Here is a 22,890-nt window from a genome sequence, read left to right as displayed (position 1 = left end):
CTGAGGTCTAGATTCAGACTCGGGGTCATCCACCCGTTACCGGATGAAAGGAGCCAGATTCATGTGAAAATCAGCACCCCGACGCTGATTGTGGTCAAGGCATTGTTTGCAGAGAAAGCCACGAGCTCATGGTCAGCGCCAGTCCTCCAGGCCGGAATCCCATTTCTTCCATCCTGCCCTGAAGAGTTTGACCAATCGTCTCCAGACTGTCAGTCTCCTGATGCCTGGTTCTCCTCTGTGACGTTCATATTGCCATCACCGGGGGTTCACGTCCTGAACATCAGCGTCACGGATGGAGAAAGCTTTCAGAGTGTGACCGTGAGAGTTTTTGGCCATGAGGCCATATCGGGGCTTCGTTTTGAACCACGCGGATGCTCGAGGATGCTCATGGGCACATCACAGGTAAGAATAAAGAATAATCTGCAGCAAATACTTCTGGTTTGTTTAGCCACGTAATTTTGAGATACCTTGTCGATAACCTACTAGACCACCATCGAAGTTGTGAATTATGATTTTGTACTTCCCTTTAGTTTTCACCAATTGATTCAGCTGACACTTACTTGAAGCGCTTACATGAAGGACACTAGATTTTTTTTAAAAAATGATACTAATGTGCACTAATGTGAGAGTTTCTTTGATCAGCAGCACTAGAAGCTGATGTAACAGTTTATCACTTGGGCACAATGAGTAACTCTTCTGGGTTCTTTATATGTGGATTTCCAGGTAAAGAAGTCATTGTGAACATATAAATGAGAAGCTTTTGAAATACATGTTTCAGTGTCAGAAACGTTTCAGCTTACCTCCTTCACCAATGCCTTCTTATATTGACAGTAAACTGGTGTTTCAGGAAATTTGCACAACCTTTTAATTTCCACATGGAGGTATGTTCGTAGCTTGTCTAAATCTGACCTATCCATTAAAAAAAGTGCAAAAATACCTCTAAAATATACAAAACCTTTCAGGATAAAGATTTTGTCCTGTTGCCTCCTAATATAGTATATTTAAAATAATTGCTATCATAAAGATATTGGGTTCTTTTGACCAGTTTCTGGAGATGGAAACATTTTGTGTGTGTGTTTGTGTTCAATGTTTTGTACTGCAGGTATTTACAGCCAAAGTGGAGAGTGGATCGACAGTGAAATTCACATGGGTGATTGACGACTTGCGTGAGTTTGTTCATGAAGGGGAATCTTACAGTGTGATGTTTAAGAAACCTGCTCAGTATAAACTTCAGGTAAGATTCTTGATTAATCTGTTTTCTAAATTTAGCCATATTGGGAATCAGAATTTATCAGCGTTAGCACTTGCTTATAGGACAGATTGAGCACCTTAGGTAGGTACTCAATCCATCATAGTGTTTCTTTATATTTGAAAAAGGTTCAGTGATATAGGGTCGTCTATACAACCCCCACCAGGTGACAGCTTCCAACCCCATCAGCTCTCAGAGCCAGCAGATCCTGCTGACCGCCGACGAAGCGGCACCACTGGGTGTGCCCGAGTTCCTGTCTGTGACGGAGGTCGCTGCCTTAGACGTTTCTTACATCTACACCATCAGGGTCAAAGTAGATATCTCCCTCCCAGTCACAATCCGGTGAGGAGGTCTTTGGTAAAAAGTTCTGGCAACTTTTGTTGAAGAATGTCTGAATGATGAAGTATCTTTACATCCTGCTCCGCTAAAGTTGTGATTCCTTTGTTTTCCTTGTGCTCCGTGGCATGTAGATGGGATTTTGGGGACAGCAGCATCAATGTCGTTCACACTAAATCGGCTCCATGTCACACCACGAAAGAAGTGGAAGAGACAGGAGTCAAACAAGTTTACATCCACGACTCAGTGAACTATACATATTCCATCCCAGGTATACTCAAACCCACACACCATTTTGACATTGAAAGCAACTATTCAGGATTTTTTATGTGTTTTCTACTAGACAGGCATTTGATTAATCAACTGCATCACATTATCTCGACTCTGACTTTGTTTCTTACACTAACTGGCTGCTATTTTTTCCAAATTAGGCATAATAAACCTCCTGCTCCAAACAAACTGAATAATGGTTTGGAAGACATATTGAACTGTTCAGTAGTAATGTGTACTACCAAAGTGAAAAACATACCACATTAGGAAAAGGGTGACTTTTTCATTATCATTTGGTGTGTGGCTGGACATATAGCTCTATTTATATGTTAATGTTGGGGCTTTTTTCTAGATGCCACATCTTTCATCTAGCAGGCATGGTTACAATATTGATGTGCTGTGTTTGTCCTTTGGCCTTTTTCTACAATGTTGACTCAATTATGATTGTTTTAATTGTGCCATTTTGGTAGGGTCAATTTAGCAAATTCCAAAACTGGCTTTTATTTACGATGAGTTATGACTGGTCAAAGTTTTTGCTGTCCCAACAGTGATTCATGAATCATTTGTTCAGTGATTGAATTGATGAAAACAGTGGTAACATGGCCGTGTGCATACCACTGAGGATAACTGAAGGTACTGCAGAGTGGTGTGTGTTTTCATTTCATAGTGTTTCTTAAATGATAACTTGTACACCTATGCATCCCACTTGTAAAGGAGGGTTTTGCTGAAAAAAATATTTATGGGGGCTTGTCATGTTATGACTGAGTCCATCTTTACATATACTTTTTTTTTTACTTTTTTGTGAAGGGATTGTAGTAAAAGGATGGTTTGTGTCTCTGCTCCTTCCAGAGGACTACAGCCTTCATGCTGAAATCTCCAATCAATTCGACAACACTGAGGCATCCGTGAGGATAAATGTCCGCCCACAGTTAAGCAGACTTGCTATTTCCCCTTCCACTCCGGTGGCCGTCATCCAGCAGCCTCTCCAACTTGAAGCTTCTGTCAAGCCGTCTGACTTTGGCGTCTCTTACACTTGGGACTTTGATGACGGATCGAAGCCTGTTCAAGGTGTTCACTGTAAAATCAGCCACAGCTTTGGATCTGCAGGAGTTTTTAACATCACTGTATCTGCCGACAACACTTTTACTTCACTGACTGCGTGGCTTTTGCTGGTAGTCTTAGAGAAGATCTCTGGATTATCTGTCTCCTACAGCGGATCGAGTGAGGCGGGCGATGCTGTGGAGTTCAGAGCTGAAGTTGCATCTGGTACAAACCTCCTCTGGGATTTTGACTTTGGCGATGGCTCCTTTCAGGAAGAACTTACAGTTGATTCCATCTCCCACTTCTATATACTTCCAGGAAAATATAGAGTAAACGTGACAGTTTCCAATTCTGTCAGTCAAGCTCATCAGTGTCTTACTGTGGAGATTTACAGTTTGACTGTGAGCGGCGTTCTACCGGCAGAATGCGTGACGGCCGGACTTGACATTCAGTTTACTGCTCTGGTAAATGGAAATTCATCCGTTCTAAGTTTTTATTGGCTTTTTGGAGACGGATCACCCTTAAAAGTTATAAAAGGCCAACCAACAGTCATGCACAGATTTCCAAGCCATGGGGCTTTTCCTGTTAACCTCACTGTGTTTAGTACTATTGCATCTGTATCATTTACTTCCAGTATCTGTGTTGTAAGTCCAATAAGTAAGATTGTGGTGCAAACCTCAAAGGATGTAGTGGCGGTCGGAGAAAATGTCTGCCTGACAGTTTTGGTGTTCCCTGAACAAATGACCGGTTACCAGTTCAAGTGGTTAACTAGCTCTTTTGGTCTCTGGTCAGCTGAAACTGAGAACTCTGAGGAGTGTTTTGTCTTCAGAGATGAGGGTATTGAGGAAATCTTCATAATAGCAAGTAACAAAGTCAGCAATGAAACAGCCAAAGCTTCTATCACTATTCAAAAACCTGTGAGCAAATGTTTGATTAGGCATGATCTTCAAAGCGAGACCTTGACAGTCAACATAGGAGCATCATTTTGGGTGGAGGGTTGCGTTGGCAGTAATGTATCAGTGATTTGGGACTTCGGCGATGGATCTCCGGTGAAGCAGAAGCAAAATGTGTCGCATGTTTTCACTGTGACGGGTCAGTTCACTGTTAATGCCACAGCATTTAACCGAGTGAGTCAAAACTCTGCAACCCTAAAAGTAAACGTTTCACTCCCAGTTTCAGACCTGTCTCTTCACACCAACCAGCCGAGCACTGCAGTAGGAGAGGAAACACTGATCACAGCAGTTAGCAGTGATATCAGCACCACTGATTTCTACTGGATAGTAGAAGGAGTAACTTCAACCAAAAGAGGCACTAATCTTTTTAGATTTGTGTTTCCCAAACCCGGAGTGTATCAAGTGAAAGTTATGGCTCTGAACCTCGTGAATCAACGAGAGGCGGCTCTCTCAATTGAAGTTTTTGAAAGAATAGAAGGTCCTCAGATTAAATGTTCTAGCCTGACAAAAACCAAGTATGTACCTACACATAAGAAAATTCAATGTGTTGCCTCAGTCAGAAAAGGCTCTAACATCACTTACCAGTGGCTTGCCACCCAGAGTGAAGCATCGCAACAACTTACAGGCAATGGAGAGCTTTTTCATGTGACAGCTGAAACTCCCGGGATTATATCAGTTCAGTTTACAGCCTCCAATATGTTGGGTCAGGTCTCCAGCACTGCTTCCTTTGTGGCTCTGGAAAGTATAACAAATGCACACATAGCAAAGCAATCAAACACTGTGGCATTTAGGGAAGTTGTGAATATTTCTGTCATGGTGGACACTGGATCAGACCTTCGGTACTTTTGGTTTGTGAATACTAATTCTTTACCTCTGCAGACGAGCAGGCCCTTTCTTCTCCACACGTTCACAAATTTAGGACGACAACTTGTTGGAGTTTCAGTTCAAAATGCCGTAAGCCAGAGTAATGACACCAGCTGGTTCATGGTTGTGGAAGAGATCCAAAAGGTAGACTTTAAAATTAATAATAAGAAACATCCATTTTATGTCGATGCAAGTGCTTCTCTATCTTTTCATGGATTTGTCCACAAGGGTAGCAGTTTGCAGTGGGAATGGAAAGTTAGAACTGCCAACGAGAACTTATTTACCTCTGCAAATCAAACAGTCATCTATACATTTTGTCAAGCAGGCATCTATCAGGTGTACCTGAATGCTTCTAATGAAATTAACTGGCAGATAGTTTCACACACTATCACAGTGCAAGATGCAGTCCAAGGTCTTCAGCTAAACATTAGCAAGCTCTCTCTCTGTACTGGGGACCAAGTTACCTTCTTTCCAGCAATCACCAAAGGCACCAATGTAAGCCTTGTTATAATTTTCAAAAACAAAGACTGGGTTTACAGTGAGGGTATTTCTGAAGGTCACTATACAACATCAATCCTTCCCGTTGGGGAAAACACGGTCACGGTTAAAGCTCTGAACCATGTCAGCAGTGCTGAAACATCTGCTATTGTTCTTGTAATTGAGAAAATTGAAGGTTTGCGACTTGTAAATTGTTGCTCAACGGTGCTAGAGGCTCTGAAAGTAAAACGATTCAAGGCAGAAGTTCAAAGTGGATTTCCCGTTAACTACACCTACATATTTGACATGGAAAGATCTACATTTACACAGCTTAGAGGAGAAGAAGTGACGTTTACTCCACCTGCGGGCGGTTTGTTATCAGTTAGTGTTCTGGCAAGCAATGGAGTCTGTTCCCAAGTGCTCAATGAGACTGTGATGGTTGAGAGGGCTGTAAAGAAAGTCAAGCTTGTCTGTTGTTCAGAGAAAATATTTGTGGGACACGCTGCCTGGTTTTCTGCAGTTGCTGCAGAAGGTAGTAATATCAGATACCTTTGGGACTTTGGAGATTCCACTGAAGCTTCTGCAACACAATCAAATAATATCAGTCATACTTATTATGATACCGGAAAATTCCACGTCATGGTTAAAGCTTTCAACAATGTCAACCAAGTATCCAGGCAGCTTATCATAGAAGTGGACATGCTTCAGTGTTCCACTCCTCAAGCATCCTTGATCCAGAATCAGTCCACCATCTTCAGGTCAAGGCCAAGTTTCTTCGAAGCAAGCATAGATGTTAACTGCTCTGCTTACAAGACTACCTTTCTGTGGGAGATCTTTACACAGTCACATTGCTCCAATGACAGCACAAATTTATTAGCGAACAAAGTCCATCGGGAGGATGCAACTTCACCTTTTCTCTTACTTCCAAAATCGACTCTTGAAGTTGGACAATACGTTCTAGTATTCACGGTTTCACTCCAAGGAACTCCTCTACTTGCCCAGCGGAAAACCACCATCACAGTCGTCCACTCCCCGTTAGTAGCTGTCATCAAAGGGGGCTCTCACAGACTCTGGTCCAGCCTCAGTGACCTGGTCCTGGATGGATCAGACTCTCAAGACCCTGACATGGAGCCTGGAGAGGAGAATATGCTGCATTATCACTGGGCCTTCACGATGGCGGTAAAAGACCTCCCATGCCTCAGAATGTGTTGATTGCTGTTTGAGTGTGCGGCGTTAATTCTTTGTGACAAACTTGTCTCACTGCATTAAAACCTGTTTTTGCAGCACTCCGCCGAGGCTCATTTTGTGAAACGGCCCACTGTGAGCGTCAGCAGCCGAATGACTATTCTCAGCACACAACTGCAAGCTGGCTCCATCTACATTTTCACCCTCACAGTGCACAAGGATGGAAGATCTGCTTCGATCAATCAGACGGTGAATATCGCCTCTTACCATTTTTATTTGGCTAATTATTTGGCTAACAGTTCTACTCTTACGTCAGTTGCACTCACTGATGTCTTTTCTCTTTCAGGTGACTGTGACTGAAGCTCCCGTGCTTCCTGTCAGTATTGAATGCATATCCTGTTCCTCGGCTTACCATGTCAGTTACACCAACCCGGTCGTCCTCACAGGACATTGTGGACAATGTGGTGACCGGGCTCAGGTAATCATTCACTGTTAAAAAAAAAAAAAAATGGTGGGACCTATGCTAATAATGCTGTCTTTCCAAATCCATACATTCAAGTTTCATCTTTAAAGTGACCTGCTCTTGCTTGTTTATGTTAGCATGAGTTAGGAATAGTTTCTCTCACTTAGAGGTCCTCTCTACCTGCGAAGAGAAAGTTGTTTAGGGTGCTGAAAATTAAAAAAGTGGACAAATGCTTATTTTGCCTATTACCTTTTCATGTAAATAGAGCACTTTCACTAAATTTTCATGGTGTTTTTGCTTATTGATCAGAAAGTGGATAAAAGGTTTAAAGGTTTTAATCCCATTTCTGACAGGTTATCACGGCACACAATGGCCCTCATTTATCAAACGGGAGTACGACGGTATATGGGCGTACGCCCGTCGTACGTCCATATGAAAGACGGGTTGGTTATTTGTCAATTTGGTCGTGATCGTTCGGAAAGATGAAATCTCACGACAGCTCTGACATCGTGTACGCAAGTTTCAGTCAGTGCGGACTTGCGGTGCAGTGCAGAAGAACCTGGCGGAGCGTGAAAATAACTATAAACCACATCTCAAACACGCCATAAAGCAGGAGCAGCACACATTCAGTACAGATTAAAAAATAAATAAATAAAAGCTAAAATTTTGCCCTTATGGAATATCTAATAAAATTCTTCCTCGTGGGATTAATAAAGGATTTTTAACTTTCAACAAGTCCGCTTGTTCATTCTGCCATGGAGAGGAGCAGTTTTAACAGTGCGCAAAGACGCACAGCTGCTGCTGCGGAGCTGCTTCAGACGCTCAGCCAGTGGGGGAAACGCTGCTTTTCCTGTTCATCCCCGAAAAGGTGTGCGACTTTATTTAGGTAGTTTACACAATATTGCACTGGCGATAGAGTTACTTTGATGCGTTTGCGCCACAAGAGGATGTGGGAACCAGCAGAGCCGCACTGGGTCTGGACGGAGGAGACAGGACCTGAAGAACCGCGACTGAAATGCAAAATACACTCTAAAGTATAGAAAATTATTTATTTAATCAGTGATGTGATGCCAGCAGCCTGGAAAATAACATATGAACTAAAGGGAGGTTAAATACAGACAGAGGACGTTTAGTCAAACATTTTATGAAAACTTCTATAAATTGTTTTTAATTTAAGCAGCACCAGCAGCGGGTGGCACGCGCCGCCCTCGGTGGACTGAGTCCCGGGTCCTGTTCGGTCCTGTGCTGTGTCCCGTTCGGTCCGAGGTGCGTCTCGGTGGGACCGTCCCCGCTGTGTGAAGGAGGCCGGGCCGCGGTGCCGCGCTGTCTGACTCTGAGACATCATAAAACAAAACAATAAAACTCTGAGCTGTACAACATGAGTCGGCTTCATTATCTGTAATATCAGGGTTAAATTAACGGATCTATAATCTGCTCAGACCTCAGCCGGTGTCCGTTCATCCAGGTGACGCTGCTCACCGCTGCCGTGAACAGCGTCCTCCAGACTGCGTTTTTCTACTCTCCTTTAATTTCAGTTTTTTTTTCTTCCAAAGAGCTCCTCCTGATTTCTCTCCACCTCAGACCTGAGAGGATCCATTTCCAGCTCCCAAAAGTTTCTTTTTTCGCCAAAATCGCTCCTTTTCTGTGTTTGACCTCACTGGGCGCGGCTTCGGAACTATGAATATTTCAGGGCGTAACATTGTTAATGACGATCGAATTCAGCCGCCGCATTTATCAACACCCGATCACTCAAACGCTGAGATCGGCGAGGTACGGAAGTTTCTGTAATGCCGTGCGAGCCCCGTCGTACGATGAGCTCACCGCTCAGATATACACCCGTTTGAAAGATGGATTGATAAATGAGGGCCAATATGTGTTTAGCTATGTCCAGGACTGTTTAAATACATTTCCCCAAAGAGATCGGTAAAGTATGTTACTTCTTTCCCTCCTCAGTATGTTTTATGCGTTGTATGTGTTTTCGACAGTACCAATGGAGTGCTGAAGACCAAAGTGGACAGACCCTTGAGCTTGATGAGGTTGCGACCACCACTGGGAAGTTTTCACCCAACTTGGTTTTGCACTCAGGTGTCTTGAAGCCTGGACATAATTACTCCTTTACCCTTGATGTATCTCAGCCTGTCACTGGTCGGTGGGGCAAAGCCAGTCTGAAGATACAGCCCAACAGTCCCCCACATGGAGGTCTGTGTGACCTGAGTCCACAGTCAGATATTCGTTTACTGGAGACGATGGTCACCTTCAACTGTTCAGGTAAGAGTCTGGTAATGTCATGTAACAAAAACCTGACCAGACCTATTTAAATTGGTGTTTGACTTGTGGTCTGTGAAGTATGTGTTTAGCTCTGTATCAGCTTGAACAGGCACCACACTTACCCAACACTTATCTAAATGAAGCAGGTGGAGAGACTGAGCGGATCGATTCAACCTCATCTTACAAGAGTCTGTTCTCTGTGCAGGATGGCAAGATGAAGAAAGCAGTGCCTTTCAGCTGATCTATAATTTTCAGGTTGTGCTATGTGAGCCCATTAGCAGCGAATGCCCTGTGCTCACTCTTTATAGGTGAATTTTGGACTCAGCCTATAATTATTATCACACCAATAAAGTGTAATCCTCATTTTACTTTGCTGCCGTTGTCCTTAGGGTTTTATCAGAGGATTTAATAGTCTCCATTTTTCTCCCAGGGGCACTCAGTCCATGTTTAGCAGCCTTGTTCCAATGGGATTTCCTGAACACCAAGAAAAGATGTCAGTTATCACAGTTACACTGTTTGTGGAAAACCATTTGGAGGCCAAAGTCATTGCTCTGGAAAAGTAAGAGTGCAAGGGGTGAATTTACAAAATGAACCGTAGGTTTCTGTCCAGTGCTTTGCACTCTACAAATTCATACGGGCTCTAATGTACCTCTTTTTCCAGAAAATTAATGGTTGAAAACCCAGCACAGGATAAGACTGATGGCAAGTGGTTCAGGAATAAGAGCCAGACAGAACTTTTGGCTTTAGTGCAACGAGGAAACCCTCAGGAGATCATCCCTTACTCCATGGCTGTCATCAGCAAACTCAATCAGGTATAATGTCAGTGGAAGAAGTTTAGGTTCTGTTGGATGAATGATATGATTAAGAGGCAGATTTTCTCATTTAACAGAGGGAGTTTGGACGGACAGCAGAAGAACGTAATGAGAGGCAGGAGATCCGGAAAAATGTGACTGAAGCTCTCACGTCTCTTCCCGTGTCCTCAGTATTGGATGTTGACCAGATCAGCTCAGCTTTGTCACAGTCTACTGTAAGAAAAGACATTTTACATTATTTCACAAATTTAAGTCATTAGGACTGGGGCAAAGACATCAATAGCCCACTAGCCCTATGTTTGACACGTCTGCTCTAATACCTTGAAATGCAGATGTGACACAAAAAACGCTGAAAATGTTAATTGTTTTCAGTCATTTCTGCTGCCCCCTTTTGTTGAAATGACAACTTTTCTTCATCTAGGCTTTTCCCAGTGAGTTGGTCTGTGCACTCTGTCATGAGAAGGTTTTGGAATCTGTGGGGAAGATGATCCATGTGCTGAAGAAGCATACGAGTCCCACTGTTTTCCCGGTGGTCAATGCAGGAAGAAACATTCTTAGTGTCATAGGTACTCATCTTTCATCGTTCATCATCAAGAAAAGGTCTTGTTGTGATGTTAACAATTGATGGCTTATCTCCGTGTTTCCAGGTAGCACCCTGGCTGCTGTGTCTAAGTCTGGCAGTCCCCAACCACCCAACACAAGGACCCTGCAGGCACATCCAGGCATCGGTTTGTTGGGATTTAGACATGTCGGTGAACTGATGCGGATCCTCATGCAGTCACGTGTTCATGGTGAGACGCCTCTGGCGCTCTCCACCAACTACATCACCACCGTTGGCTTCCATGGCAGCCCATCCGAGCTCCTCTGCACTCAACCAGACCAGCATCATGTTGCCCAATCCAAGTCGCCATCTGGTCTCTGTCAGTTTCACATCCCAGCCTCTTTTACCGCTCACCTGCAGAGTAACAGGTCCGAGGTTGTGCAGGTTCTCTACGGGACGGGTGGGGCACTGGAATCGGACGTTTTGCTTGCAGAGGCCGACCCTCCAATTTCCACCAACCTGGTTGCCATGGAGCTCGCCACTCATGAAGGTCAGCCCATACCCATCCAGGACTTGGAGCCTGAACAAGCCATACGGGTCACCCTCCCAAACAGGAGGCCAGTGGATCAGGGTGGTGGAGGTAGAAACAGACGAGGCGGTGAGGCTGGGAATAAGACATGTCTCACTGTGACAGTCCCTGCTGAAGGACAGCTGAATTTCACTGTGAAAGCACCGGATGATCTGGATGAAAACGCAGGTTTATACATCTCCTTTAACTCCAGGCTGGCTCCAGGTACAGTACCTGCCTTTATATAATTTTACGCTCTGTGTTCATGGTTTGCTAAAGAAAGCACCTATTATTGTGTGTAATCTTATCATATCCTCATTTGTTTTATTATTTTATCAACAAAAGAAGTAATTGTTCAACAGGGGCTTATAAGTTCCTCTAATGCACATACTGTACATGTAAGTCTGTTGAAGTCAGTTTCTGCAAACTCAAAGCTACTGTGGCTGCACACCGCATCTTAGAAATAGGCTGCGCCAATGTGGAAAAAGGAATTTCCCCAAGGAGATCAATAAAGTATGCTTAGCTGAGATTAAATGTCTAAATCCTGACCCACCTAAAACGGAAAAGTGCTATGTTTTTCTCATAAAATAAGAATTGATGAATAAAAGGCTACTGGAAAGTGACATTTTGTTTATCGAAGCCAATCCTCCACTTTCCACCAGTCTAATCACCACGGACCATTTGTAGGCAGTTTGGAAGCAATGCTGCTTAGAAATCTACTCCTTCTCTTTGTTGGTGCGGTAGTAGTATTCTGTACAAATTCATTTTAAATACATGCTAAATATTGCATTGAAAATCGATGAAAACTGGACATTTTCATGAATTTATAAAACACTTCAGGCAGCCTGGAGTGCAAAGAGAGGACGTATGATCACTACAACTAATAAGATGCATTATTTTATGGCGTATATTGCTGAGTAACTCAAGTGAACGCTGTGCAATACCCTCACTGTATATCTATCCATTTCTGCATACATTTTTCATTAAAAAGACTGTTCTCAAACTGCATTATGCATCTCCAGGAGCTATTCCAGTGAGTCTGGGACATGTCAGAGTAGAAGTAAGCTCGGCAGTACGAGGGACTAATGCATTGCAGGATTCCCTGGTGAGAGGGTGGTCTCTCACTCTGCCTGCTCCCACCTCGTCCTCTGAAGAAACCATCTTCCTCTCTCCACTGTGAGTTCCAACTGTTTCCTTCACCTTGCTGCTCTGATTGCTTAATTTGAACAAGTGGGTGGTTAATTTTTTTTTTTTCTCCCACAGTTTGGACGGAACAGACAGGCCTCTCTCTGTCAACATGACCTCTTCACTCGCGGATGGTGGTCCTGTGCAGATGTCAGTGTGCGTATTCAGCTCCCTTTGCCAGTTCTACAACCTGGAGGAGAGGCGATGGAGCAGCAGAGGCCTTCATCCACTGGAGGGCAGCACACTCCGTGCAGCCCACTGCCTCACCCAGCACCTCACTATGTTCGGGGCCAGTGTGTTTGTTCACCCGGGGGCCGTCGTCCTGCTTCCACCAGTATGTTGGATCAAATTCTAAAGCATCTGTTATTCTAATTTAAATGGTGCCTGAAACAAAGCTGGGAGAAAAAGAGATGAAACCTCTGTGAATGTTCCGACAGTCAGGAGGACCCGTGAGAAATGTTCTCGTTGGGATTGTCTGTGCTGCCTTGGTTCTGATTCACCTGCTGGTGGGGCTCATCGCCCACAAGCTGGACCACATGGACAGCCTGAGGCTGAGCCAGGTCCCTCTGTGTGGGCGACCGGGCCTGTTCCACTACCGAGTGCTGGTCAAGACTGGCTGGAGACCAGGAGCAGGTCAGCTGAGGATAAAGTCATAAGGATGTAGATGTGAATAAAATGAAGCATTTTTGTATTTGAATGCGTGAAACCTCAGTTTTTTCACTCGGGTAATGATGAGTACATTGGTATGACCCATCAGGCACCACAGCGCATGTTGGCATCAGTCTGTATGGTGTGAACAAGAGTGGGTCTCGCCATCTGCAGAGGGATGGAGCTTTTCAGCGAGGCAGCTTGGACCAGTTTCACGTGGAGACGGATGACAACCTGGGAGAGGTTTGGAAAATTCGCATCTGGCATGACAACACAGGTAAGCAGTGACCCCAGGTATATGGCATTGAACTATCTTGGCATAACTGATGCGGAAAACAAGAATAGTCATAGTTACTATGGAAATGTCTGCATTTCATTAAAAATAATCTTTCTGATGGAGTATGCAAACACGGAATTAACAAGTCTCTTTCTAGGTTTGGACCCATCGTGGTACGTCCAGCATGTGGTGGTTTGGGATCCTCAGACAGACCACATGTTCTTCTTCCTGGTCGAGGACTGGCTCTCACTGGACAACCAGAAGACTGGCACAGTGGAAAAGGAAGTACTTGCCTCATGTAAGCATTTATATATTACTTATATACTCAAAAAAATCTCTGAACATTTCATTAAAGGAAACCTTTTATGAAGTAATCATATTAAAGCAGCTTATCATCATTCATTCAACACAGACCTGCAGCCTGGCCAAGTTTTTTTTAACCTCTATCTCTTTATGGCTCCCTGCCACTTGATTGAACAGTAACGACAAATCTTTAACGCTCAGCTTGCCAACATGCAGCATCATGTACTTGTAATTAAACACCAGCCTCATAGTGTTTGACTCAAAACATGTTTGACACTTTGGCTACATTTATTATGAATATGCAACCTTCCTAACCTTATAAATGACACACACACGCACCCACACGATTGCCACGACCTTGAGTTCATAACTTCCACAAGAAGCCTGTCTTTGAATTGTGGGGGAAAAAGTTGAAAACCTGGGAAAACCCCTCAGAGGGACAGGGAGACCTATGAAATCCTCACAGCATCAACACATGAATCACAATATGAGTGATTTAATCACAACAAATACCTTCATTTTTAATTATTGAAATGTTACTATTTGCAAAACATTTTAAAAATCTGATGATTATAGAATATCATACTTCAAGAACATACTGTAAATCAATCCAAAATGAACAAAAAATGCTGGAAAATCTTTTTGAGTTGAATGATTTTTGTTGTGTCTGCTGTCTGACAGCTCTGTACTTAACTGTCAATGACAACAATCAGTGAAGTGATTGAATTAATAACACCAAGGCCCTGTGTATCAGATGTTTCAAGTGATAACACATCGTTTTAGCATTTCTATTTACAGAGAAGATATAGCAACCAAGCTTTTTCTTTTGTCATCCTCAGGTCCTGAGGAGTTGAGTCAGTTTCGTCGGGTTCTCTCCTCCCAGATGGTGTTTGGGCTGATGGAGCGCCACCTGTGGCTGTCGCTGTGGGAACGCCCTGCTCACAGCCGCTTCAGCATGGCACAAAGGGTTACCTGCGCCGCCCTGCTTTTGCACCTTTACCTGGCTTTCGGAGCCGTCTGGTATGGAGCTGTTGGCACCAAAGAGCACAGGTGAGACGTTTTCCGTGCAGTCCTGGAGCGTGGACTCTTCTGAAGGCATAAAACTGACTTGTATCCCTTTCACGGTAGTGAACCTGTATCGGCCAGACTGCTGGTTAACGTGGAGACCATCGCAGTTGGAATGACAATCGCAGCGCTGGTGTTTCCTCTTCAATGCTTTCTTTGTTTCCTCTTCAGAAAAGCTCACAGTCAGGTAACCCAGCAAAGGTTTTCACTTATTTCTGTAGTGTTTTACATTTTCAGATGGTCTGATTTATCTTTTTTTAAAACACTGACTTTGACAGAATGTTGGGATAACTTTAAAAAGCAGGCTGGACCTTTAACGGAAAGTGACCTTCTCCAGTGTGATTGAAGGTCATTATGGGTTTGTTCTTGCGCTGTCAGAGTGAAGTGTTCCCGACTATCTGAAAGTACTCTCAGAGGAGCTGAGGTCGCAAGCTTGTGTTTACGTGTCTTCCATCCAGGTAACTGTGGACATGTCCGTTCCTCCCTCCCCTGTTTGTCACTCTGTGGAGATGGACGTCAATCTTGGGCAGTCGGGGCTCTCTGGTCCTTCTTTTCTGTCTTTGCCGGATTCTTCGGGGAAAGTTAGAGACAGTCCTTCATCCGTGAGTGCAGACAAACATTCTTTTTTTGGTGAATTTTTCTTGTTTTCTCTAGAATCCCGTCTCAAGTGTACTTCTGTGTGCTTCTAGCTGATGGAGAGCAAGGCGTTAGACTCCAGCATCCTGGATTTTTGGGCCTTCTCTGGCTTGACAGCAGGAACACATGATGAGGAAGAAGGCGTGGTGTCGTGGCAGTCGTGCGATAGCCTCCTGAACTCCCCTACAAACGCGACGTCGACACCTGATGGCTACAAAGCTTCGCCCGCACGTGGCACCGCTCGCCAGCTGAGACGGAAGAAGGCCGTGATGCAGCTCCACCTGGCGATACCTGCGCTCCACATCTCTCCAGCAAATCTTACTTCTCCTCCTCCTTCTCATTCTCAAGATATCTTGACTTCTGCTAAACTCAGCCAAAGACCTCACCACATGATCCCTGATCCAACGCGAGTTGGAAAAAACAACTTGACATCTCTTTTAACTTTGTCCGGTGAGGAAACCTGTAATCTAAAACCTGAAAAGAGAGAATGTTTGGAGCCCTTTCGTGCATAAACAAAAGATTCCTCACACTCCACTTTTACATACTCGCTGGGACTTTGAAACGGGTTCTCTCTTTAACCACACATAATACAATATTTATGCAAGCGACTCAGAGCTGGCTAAGGAGATATAATGATTGTTCATGAAAACTTGTAATCTTTTAGCAGATTTTTCAAAGAATCCTGCGAATATGGTCAAACCATTATATCCATCCATCCATCTGCAGTAGCAGTTATGGACATAGATAACATTGGTATAAAATGTGGAGTAAATCCAAAATTGTTGGTCATATGACTGATTTAATCTAGTTTCAAAATTATTCTGGAATACGCAATCTGATGGTATGTCTCCATGTGTCAAATCAGAGGAGGATCTGTTGATGTCGATAGCAGCAGCTGAGGACACAGCACACGCTGCCAACAGCAACTCCGACAGCGGCCGGGACTCCCCGAGAACCATGTCCTCCTTCTCAACCAGGTGAGAGTAGCTCCTGTGCAGCATGCCTTTCCTCTGAAGAGCTGCCTTGTTATATTGTAGAACTTCCTGTGGGTTTCCGATTGTTCTTTTAGAAGGAGTGACTCCTGCAACAGCTGGTCGGAGCAGAGCGAGGAGAAGTCCCTGTACGGAGCTGCAACCAGCAAACCGGACATTCAGTCCGACTCCACACCGAATGGCCCCAGACTCTATAAGTGTCCTTCTGTGCTGTCTGTGGACTCGGTGGCGAGCACGTTCTTACCAAGCCCGTCCCCTGACTCCACACGCTCCCCGTCCACCACCCGCATAGGTACCACCGGAAACTGGAACTTGGAAAACACTCTGCACATTTCCAGATGGAATCAATGAAGATTTAAAGAAAAAAACAAAAACAAACATGCACCTCTAAAGCAGCGCAAAAGCAAACACTGCTGTCAAGAGATACTGGTTAGAAAGGCTTTAGAGCAACAGGTCTCAAGAGGTTCCTGCTTTTCTACAATGGAATGGTGACTTAACAAGCCCGGCAGGTGCAAATAATGAGGGAGCCAAGGATGAGCGCAGGGTGAAAGGGTTGTTAGCATTCTGATCAGCAAGTCTCACGAAGACACTCAAAACAACACTGTGAAGGATGCATTCAAAAAGCTTCCCGACTGCAAAGAGGGAAAAATGAATTACATGTTGATATAAAACCAATGAAGATAATAACAAAACTAAAAAGAGATTAAAAGATGCAAATAGATCACAATTTGGGAAATGATCAATGATTAATAGGCTAAAAAAATAAGTGTAAAACAGTGTTAAAAGTGGTGAAAATCTCCTGCCAAAAGAGAAAAGGACTGAGGGTACACATAAGGAATGCGATAGATCAAAGAGAAGCACAATTAGCACACAAATGAGACCAAGAGTCCACACAAAACAAACTAATTCACCACGGCAGTCAATGCTAATGTCAAGACGACAGATCTAAGTTTGACACAGAAAATCCAAATAAACCTTTTCTGAAAGGAGGTAGAAAATAATTGCAACGAGACCAGAATGACAGAGAGGACAACAGAACAGTTTGAAAATAGTTGAACAACAGAGACGAACAAATGAAAAAAAAGCAGTGAGACAAGAAAAACAAAGATACACCTGAGTGGAGGAGCTGTCTGAAGGTACTTTGCATCTCTTTCAGTCTTGTCAGGATCTCATTTGGTATGAGGAATAGGTCCTTGTTCTCAACTCTATCTCAATTAGCTACGGTAAATGTCTCCTTCAGAATATTACGTCTTAATCTTTCAATGTCTGCACTGTCTGCACATTTCTTTGAGGTGATGTAGGATCCCATATACATGATGTTTCACATCAAAATGCATCATTTTTTCAATTTTGCTTCAGAAAAGTTTTGCATTAACACAACAACTTTTTGAAAACGATATGGAGACACTGAAAACAATGCAACTGTTGACTGTTTTTGTAATGAAACCACACACACACATACACGTCTGAGTGTTTTTGAAAATGAAAATTCCTCTTTGGGGCCGTTTTCAGAAGCTCCATTTTCATGCACACAGATGCTCCACACACAACAAAAATTGAAAACCTTGTTGCTCGTCAGGTGTTGTTCGCGGTCAGCCCGGCCGGCTGCTCCCCCCCTGGGCTCTGAGCGCTCTCTACCTGCTGGTGGCGCTGCTCCTGGGAGCCTGCCTGGCAGCGGTGGGGCTCTACGGGAGTTTCTTCTCCAGTAAAGTGGTGCTCGCGTGGCTGGCGTCGGCCGTCTCTGCCTTCCTCACCTCGGCGCTGCTGCTGGAGCCTCTCCAGGTGAGTCCGACCCAGTCGGCGAACTCCTCACGTCTCTGGCGTTCAACTTCCTTGACTGTGGCTTTCATCCCCCAGGTGTGTGTGCAGGCTTTGGTCCACACGGCGCTGTGGCGGCCGGTGGATCCAGAGGTGGAGGAGCAGTTGGCTCGGGAGACCACGGTGGTCCGGGCGTTTGGAGAGCAGAGCGGGAAGGTCCGACCGCCGTGTGGCTACGGGCTGCTTCAGGCCAAAGAGGAGGCCCGGAAAGTCCAGGCTCTGCGGGCTCTCATGAGGGTACGAAGGAAATGTTTGGAGCTAATGCAAATAAATCCAAGTGCATCTTTCCATCATCTTTAAAAATTAAAAGCATTCTCAGCCACTGTACGATCTGTGTTGTTAGAATTTTGCTGTTTTTCCTGCAGCACTGCGTCTGCCAGCTGCTGTTTCTGCTGCTGGTGCTGCTGGTGAGCTACCAGGACGGAGTGGAGCAGAGGCAGGCCCGGCTGCTGCGCTCGGCTGTCAGACAGCGTCTTCACGCAGCACCCCCGGGGTTCCCCAACCTCACCTCACTCCGAGAGTAAGAAAGAGACTCAGCTTCCTGCTGTCAAAACATCACACACCCCTCCACACACACACCCACACACACACTCCAGACTTCAGCCACACTGAGCAAAACGTGAAGGGAATGCACTGAGCCGAAGACTCAGCAGAAAGTTGTACAAGTGACTTTTGTTAACCATGATAAGACACATTATATGCATTCAAAAATAAACTGCACAGTCGACCTGGTTCAGCTGTCAGCTGAAAGAGACCAAATATCCCACAATGCATTGCAAAGTTTGTATTTTCAGTACAGCCGAAAACCGGAAACAGACTCCCAAAACGCAATAAAAGTTTTTTCAAGTTTTTACTTGACAGTGTTGTTGCAGAAAGAGGGCTTATATTCTTAATTTTCTTGACAATAACACAGTTACTCTATAATTCCTTCTACCTGCAGCTGGTCGGACACAGAGCAGTGGATCAGTCACACCCTGTTGCCACACCTGCACCAAAACCCCATACTGCGCCTCGTCGGGTCACCACAGCTGCGGTACACGCACCTTCTGGGTACCTCGGCCATTGAACTCCAAGGAAACGAGAGCGAGACACGCCGGCTCGTCGCTGACCTGCGCATGGCAGGAACGAAGAAGAAGACCCAGTAAGTGGATTCGTTACAGCGATGCGAGTGGAGCTTCCAGACGTGCTGATTCATTAATCCCTTCATTCGGCGGTGGCTGAATTACTCCGTTCAAAGTGATGAGGCGTGCCAAAAACCCCAAACAACGCACTTTGTTTTCTTTTGAAAACAAATGAGGCGATTGTTTTCTCATGGAGATTATCAGCCCAAAACTATTTAGCATGTTTTTTTTCCGGTAGACTGAATCATTCTCCGCGTAGATAATTTGTTAAAGTGTAATTTAAATGTGTTTTCAATGGTTTGGTGCTTCTCTAATTGCTACGTTGTCTGTTCCTTCAATCTGCTTTTCGTTCTAGGTTTCAGAGGATTTCGATAGATTTCACACACCACCACAGAGAGTCAGGTTTATTTATGTGTGTGTCCGTACGATTAGCGCAGGCCGAGATGCAGCCGATCTCCTCCTCGCTCGCCATCAATCCTCTCGTCATTCCTTCATCGTCTTCGGAACCGGACCTTCAGTTTACGCTGACGGTAACAAACTCTCCGATCCAGAGGTCTCCAACTTAATATTAAATATAAAATACACATAGACCTGGACTGAAATTTGAACAACATGAATGCTAACAACAAAAGTGTACTCTGTGGATCCTGCATTCACTTCTCCAAACGGATCCACAGTAATCTCACTCTCTTCAGTCCCACTAAATAACTGGCTTATCTGTTGAGCTGCAGCATGCTGTGTCTGCCTAGAATATATTAAAGCGAGCTGGCGAAGATCAACAAAGGAGCAGTGTTGTAAGATATATCAATCAATCTGCGGTTCTGCCAGTTGCTTGTGCCCCTGAAATGCTGCCAGCTGTGCTTTACAGTGATTGATGATGAGATGAAGTGGAGTGGACTGATCACACAGGTTGACTCCAGTTAAAAAAACTGTTTTAGTCTTTTTAAAGACATGATTTGCTTGACGTGCCTCATTATTAGAAGCTTTTGAACTCCCTAACTTGACGCCGATGAGAGCCAAGCGCTCCATTGTTTTTCTGTCCTGCAGATTTTCCTCCTCGCCTCGGCCCTGCTCGTCCTGTTTGGGGAGCTGCGGTCCGTGGCCGCCGAGCGCGCTCAGTACCTGTATCGGTGCCATCACTGGTTCCAGCTCCTGTTGGCGTTGTTGACTCTGGCGGCGGCCGTCCTGCAGCTCCGCTCCCAGTCTCTTTCCTCTTCATGTCTTTCCAAGGTAAAAAAAACAAAAAACAAAAAAAACAAGAAAAACCTGGTAATATTTTTGACTCTCTGCTGTAAACATCCTATTATGTGTGTTGTTTAGTTTCGGGCTCGACCACGCAGCTTCATTAACTTCCACCGCGCAGCCCTCCTGGCAGAGAAGTCTTCCCAGTGCGCGGCTCTCCTGCTCACGCTGCTCGTTCTGAAGGTAAACTCCAGCTCCTTTCCTCTATTATACCACAGCATTGATCCCTGGTTTGAGCGCTGCAGAGACGACTCACTGCTCCGGCTGTGCTCCCCAGCTGCTGGGAACCCTGAGGTTTGTGCGGAGGTGGGTGGTGATCGGCAGAGTGCTGCAGAGAGCCTGGAGGGAGCTGAGGGCTCTGGCTGTCCTCGTCGTGCTGCTGCTCCTGCTCTGCACTCACCTCGGAAACACGGTATGAGAGGAAAAGTTCACCCGGAGCTCAATTTTCCGGAAGGGAGAGAGAACTTGACGTGTTTCTGCCCTCGTTTTAGCTTTTCTCAGGCTCGGTGGAAGGCTTCCTGTCACTGCGTCAGACCAGCGTCTCGGTGTTGTCCATCTTGCGAGGCCGGCCGGTGCTCCAAAGACTCTGCAGGGTCCATCCAGTCCTGGGCCCGCTGTACGGCCTGCTGCTGCTGGGGGGCTGTGCTTGGTTTCTGGCACGACTCTGTGGAGCCGTTCTTATCCGTACATACCGGTAAAAAACACCACCAGTCAAATGGTGATTGGATGCTTAGTTGTTTAGGTATGAGTGGCTCAGTTTAAACTTGTATGAAGTAGTATTATTTATTAATATAAAGTTTTGGTCTCGACGATGGTCTTTGGATCTATAAAATATTTATGACTTTGTCTTTCAGAGATAGCTTAAGCCACATGTAATTCTCAAGGATGTGTGGTAAAACAATAGATGAGATGTCTTTAAAAAGTGAATTTCGTTCATGTTCATAGTTGAATCTGTTGGTATTTTCCACAGGGCAGAGCAGGCGGAGCTGTTCCAACCGACTATCGAGCCTCAGGACTATGAAATGGTTGAGTTCTTCATCAAGAGACTCAAACTATGGATGGGACTCACCAAGGCCAAGCAGGTAGCTGCAGCAGTGCAACAGTTAACTCTTTGTGTGATGAACTGATGTTGACGATTGTGCACATTTCTTCTGTCCTTCCAGTTCAGACACCGTGTGAAGTTTGAGGGCATGGACGCTCCACCCTCCAGGGCATCACAGGAATCTCGTCTCTCCAGCCCCTCCTCCCCGTCGTCACCCTCCTCCTCTGTCTCCTCCCCCCGGCCCTCGTCCTCAGCGCTCTCGGTTCGCTCTGAGGACTCGTCGGGGTCTGAAACTGGCTTTGAAGTCCAGCCCTACCTGGACAGCCTGATGCCCTGTGCCACTGTCCTTCTGTCTCGCTTCGACAGGGTCAATCAGCTCATCGAAGACATCCACAACTTGGAGGTGAAGCTGGAGGAGGTTCAGGCCAGCAGAAGGAAAGCGTGGAAAAGTAACAAGGAGGAAAGTGAAGAAAGGCTGGGAGAGCTGCTGAAGCCAAAGGAACCTAATGAAGGAGAAGTTCGACACAGAAAGACTGGCCTTATTTACCCCAAGTCACGAATCTCCCTCCCGTCTTCATTCCCCTTCATTTCCTCGTCTCTTCAGTCTACGGCTGCATCGATCTGCATCTTTCCACGTATGCGTAGCTCCTACTCTGAGTCTGAGTCAATGCCGCTCCATCCTCAGCTCATGAACAGCACACTCCCTTCTGAATTCACCAAGGCTGCGCCTGGATTCAGAGGTTTGAGCGCAGGTTCTCCTGCCTTCGGCAGGCTTCCCAGAAGAAGAGCCTGGCACTCCGGTAGCTCTCATTCAGCCGACGCCACTCAGAGAGGCTTCCAGCTGCCCGGAGAAAACCTCACCAGCGCCAGACCGAGGAGTGAAGAGGGGCCGAGGGGACAGATAAGTGACGGCGTTCCAGTGAAGAGGAAGGCTTGGATCTCAGAAGAACCAGAGATCGAGTAGTATGGATCCCTTTTGAAGGACACTTTCGTGTCACCGCGTCACGGTGAACTATAGATGGTGGAAATAGGCATCGACTGTATGTTAAAGTCAGACGCGACAAATTCACCTGAACATGAAACTATCAAAAGAACATTTGGGCTTCCTTAAAAAATGTGTTGAAATATATCCAGATGTTTTGAGAAAATTAGTTACGAGACTCTCAAGTTGTCATTGTTGTGTAACATTTTAAGATCTTCTAATCTGTCAGCGACAAATAAACGTGTGACCATTTGGCTCACAATCCACTGCATCTTGTGTTTTTACGTTGCGTCATTCCCAAGAACAGACATTAATGTTCCGCTATGAATTCACGACAATTGTTGAGATTTTTTCAGCGATAACACAGGCTGATAAATATTTTACTAAATGTTATTTCAGGTCGGCAGATAAAAACCCTTCATATCTGAGTCAAAATTCTCTTTGACAAGATGACTGACTGGAGCATCTGCTTTAATCCAACTCGAACTAATCCAAAATATATCAACAAAGCTTTTCATCTGCTGAAGGAAACATACTTTATTATGTCTCAAA

The 22,890-nt window shown here is 45.0% G+C and overlaps 1 protein-coding gene across 1 annotated transcript; it reads left to right on the top strand.

The window, feature by feature from the left end:
- The first annotated feature begins 381 nt into the window (after window positions 1-381).
- Window positions 382-22,602, top strand: pkd1b (polycystic kidney disease 1b). Its single transcript, XM_030098842.1, has 32 exons — window positions 382-402; window positions 1,416-1,591; window positions 1,720-1,856; window positions 6,173-6,369; window positions 6,475-6,624; window positions 6,722-6,853; window positions 8,974-9,106; window positions 10,090-10,133; window positions 10,382-10,484; window positions 10,566-11,099; window positions 11,242-11,252; window positions 12,394-12,546; window positions 12,650-12,845; window positions 12,970-13,137; window positions 13,295-13,435; window positions 14,280-14,490; window positions 14,569-14,692; window positions 14,964-15,107; window positions 15,195-15,591; window positions 16,007-16,118; window positions 16,214-16,425; window positions 17,713-17,915; window positions 17,991-18,188; window positions 18,317-18,471; window positions 18,892-19,092; window positions 19,428-19,602; window positions 20,120-20,302; window positions 20,393-20,497; window positions 20,592-20,726; window positions 20,806-21,008; window positions 21,285-21,396; window positions 21,478-22,602. The coding sequence occupies exons 1-32, from the start codon at window positions 382-384 to the stop codon at window positions 22,318-22,320; spliced, it is 6,009 nt and encodes a 2,002-aa protein (XP_029954702.1). The 3' UTR covers window positions 22,321-22,602.
- Window positions 22,603-22,890: the final 288 nt, after the last annotated feature.

This window comes from Salarias fasciatus, chromosome 8, assembly GCF_902148845.1.
Source record: "Salarias fasciatus chromosome 8, fSalaFa1.1, whole genome shotgun sequence".
NCBI lineage: Eukaryota > Metazoa > Chordata > Actinopteri > Blenniiformes > Blenniidae > Salarias > Salarias fasciatus.
The sequence above is the reverse complement of the archived record's forward strand: the minus strand, read 5'-3'. Positions and strand labels throughout refer to the sequence as shown.

What these genes read in the sequence shown, in the direction of transcription:
- pkd1b (XM_030098842.1), top strand. Translation starts at nt 382, where the DNA reads ATGCTCATGGGCACATCACAG. An exon ending in CAGCTTTGTCACAGTCTACT is followed by an intron (nt 10,134 to 10,381) that starts GTAAGAAAAGAC and finishes TGTCATGAGAAG; the next exon opens with GTTTTGGAATCTGTGGGGAA. An exon ending in CCCGTCCACCACCCGCATAG is followed by an intron (nt 16,426 to 17,712) that starts GTACCACCGGAA and finishes GTTGCTCGTCAG; the next exon opens with GTGTTGTTCGCGGTCAGCCC.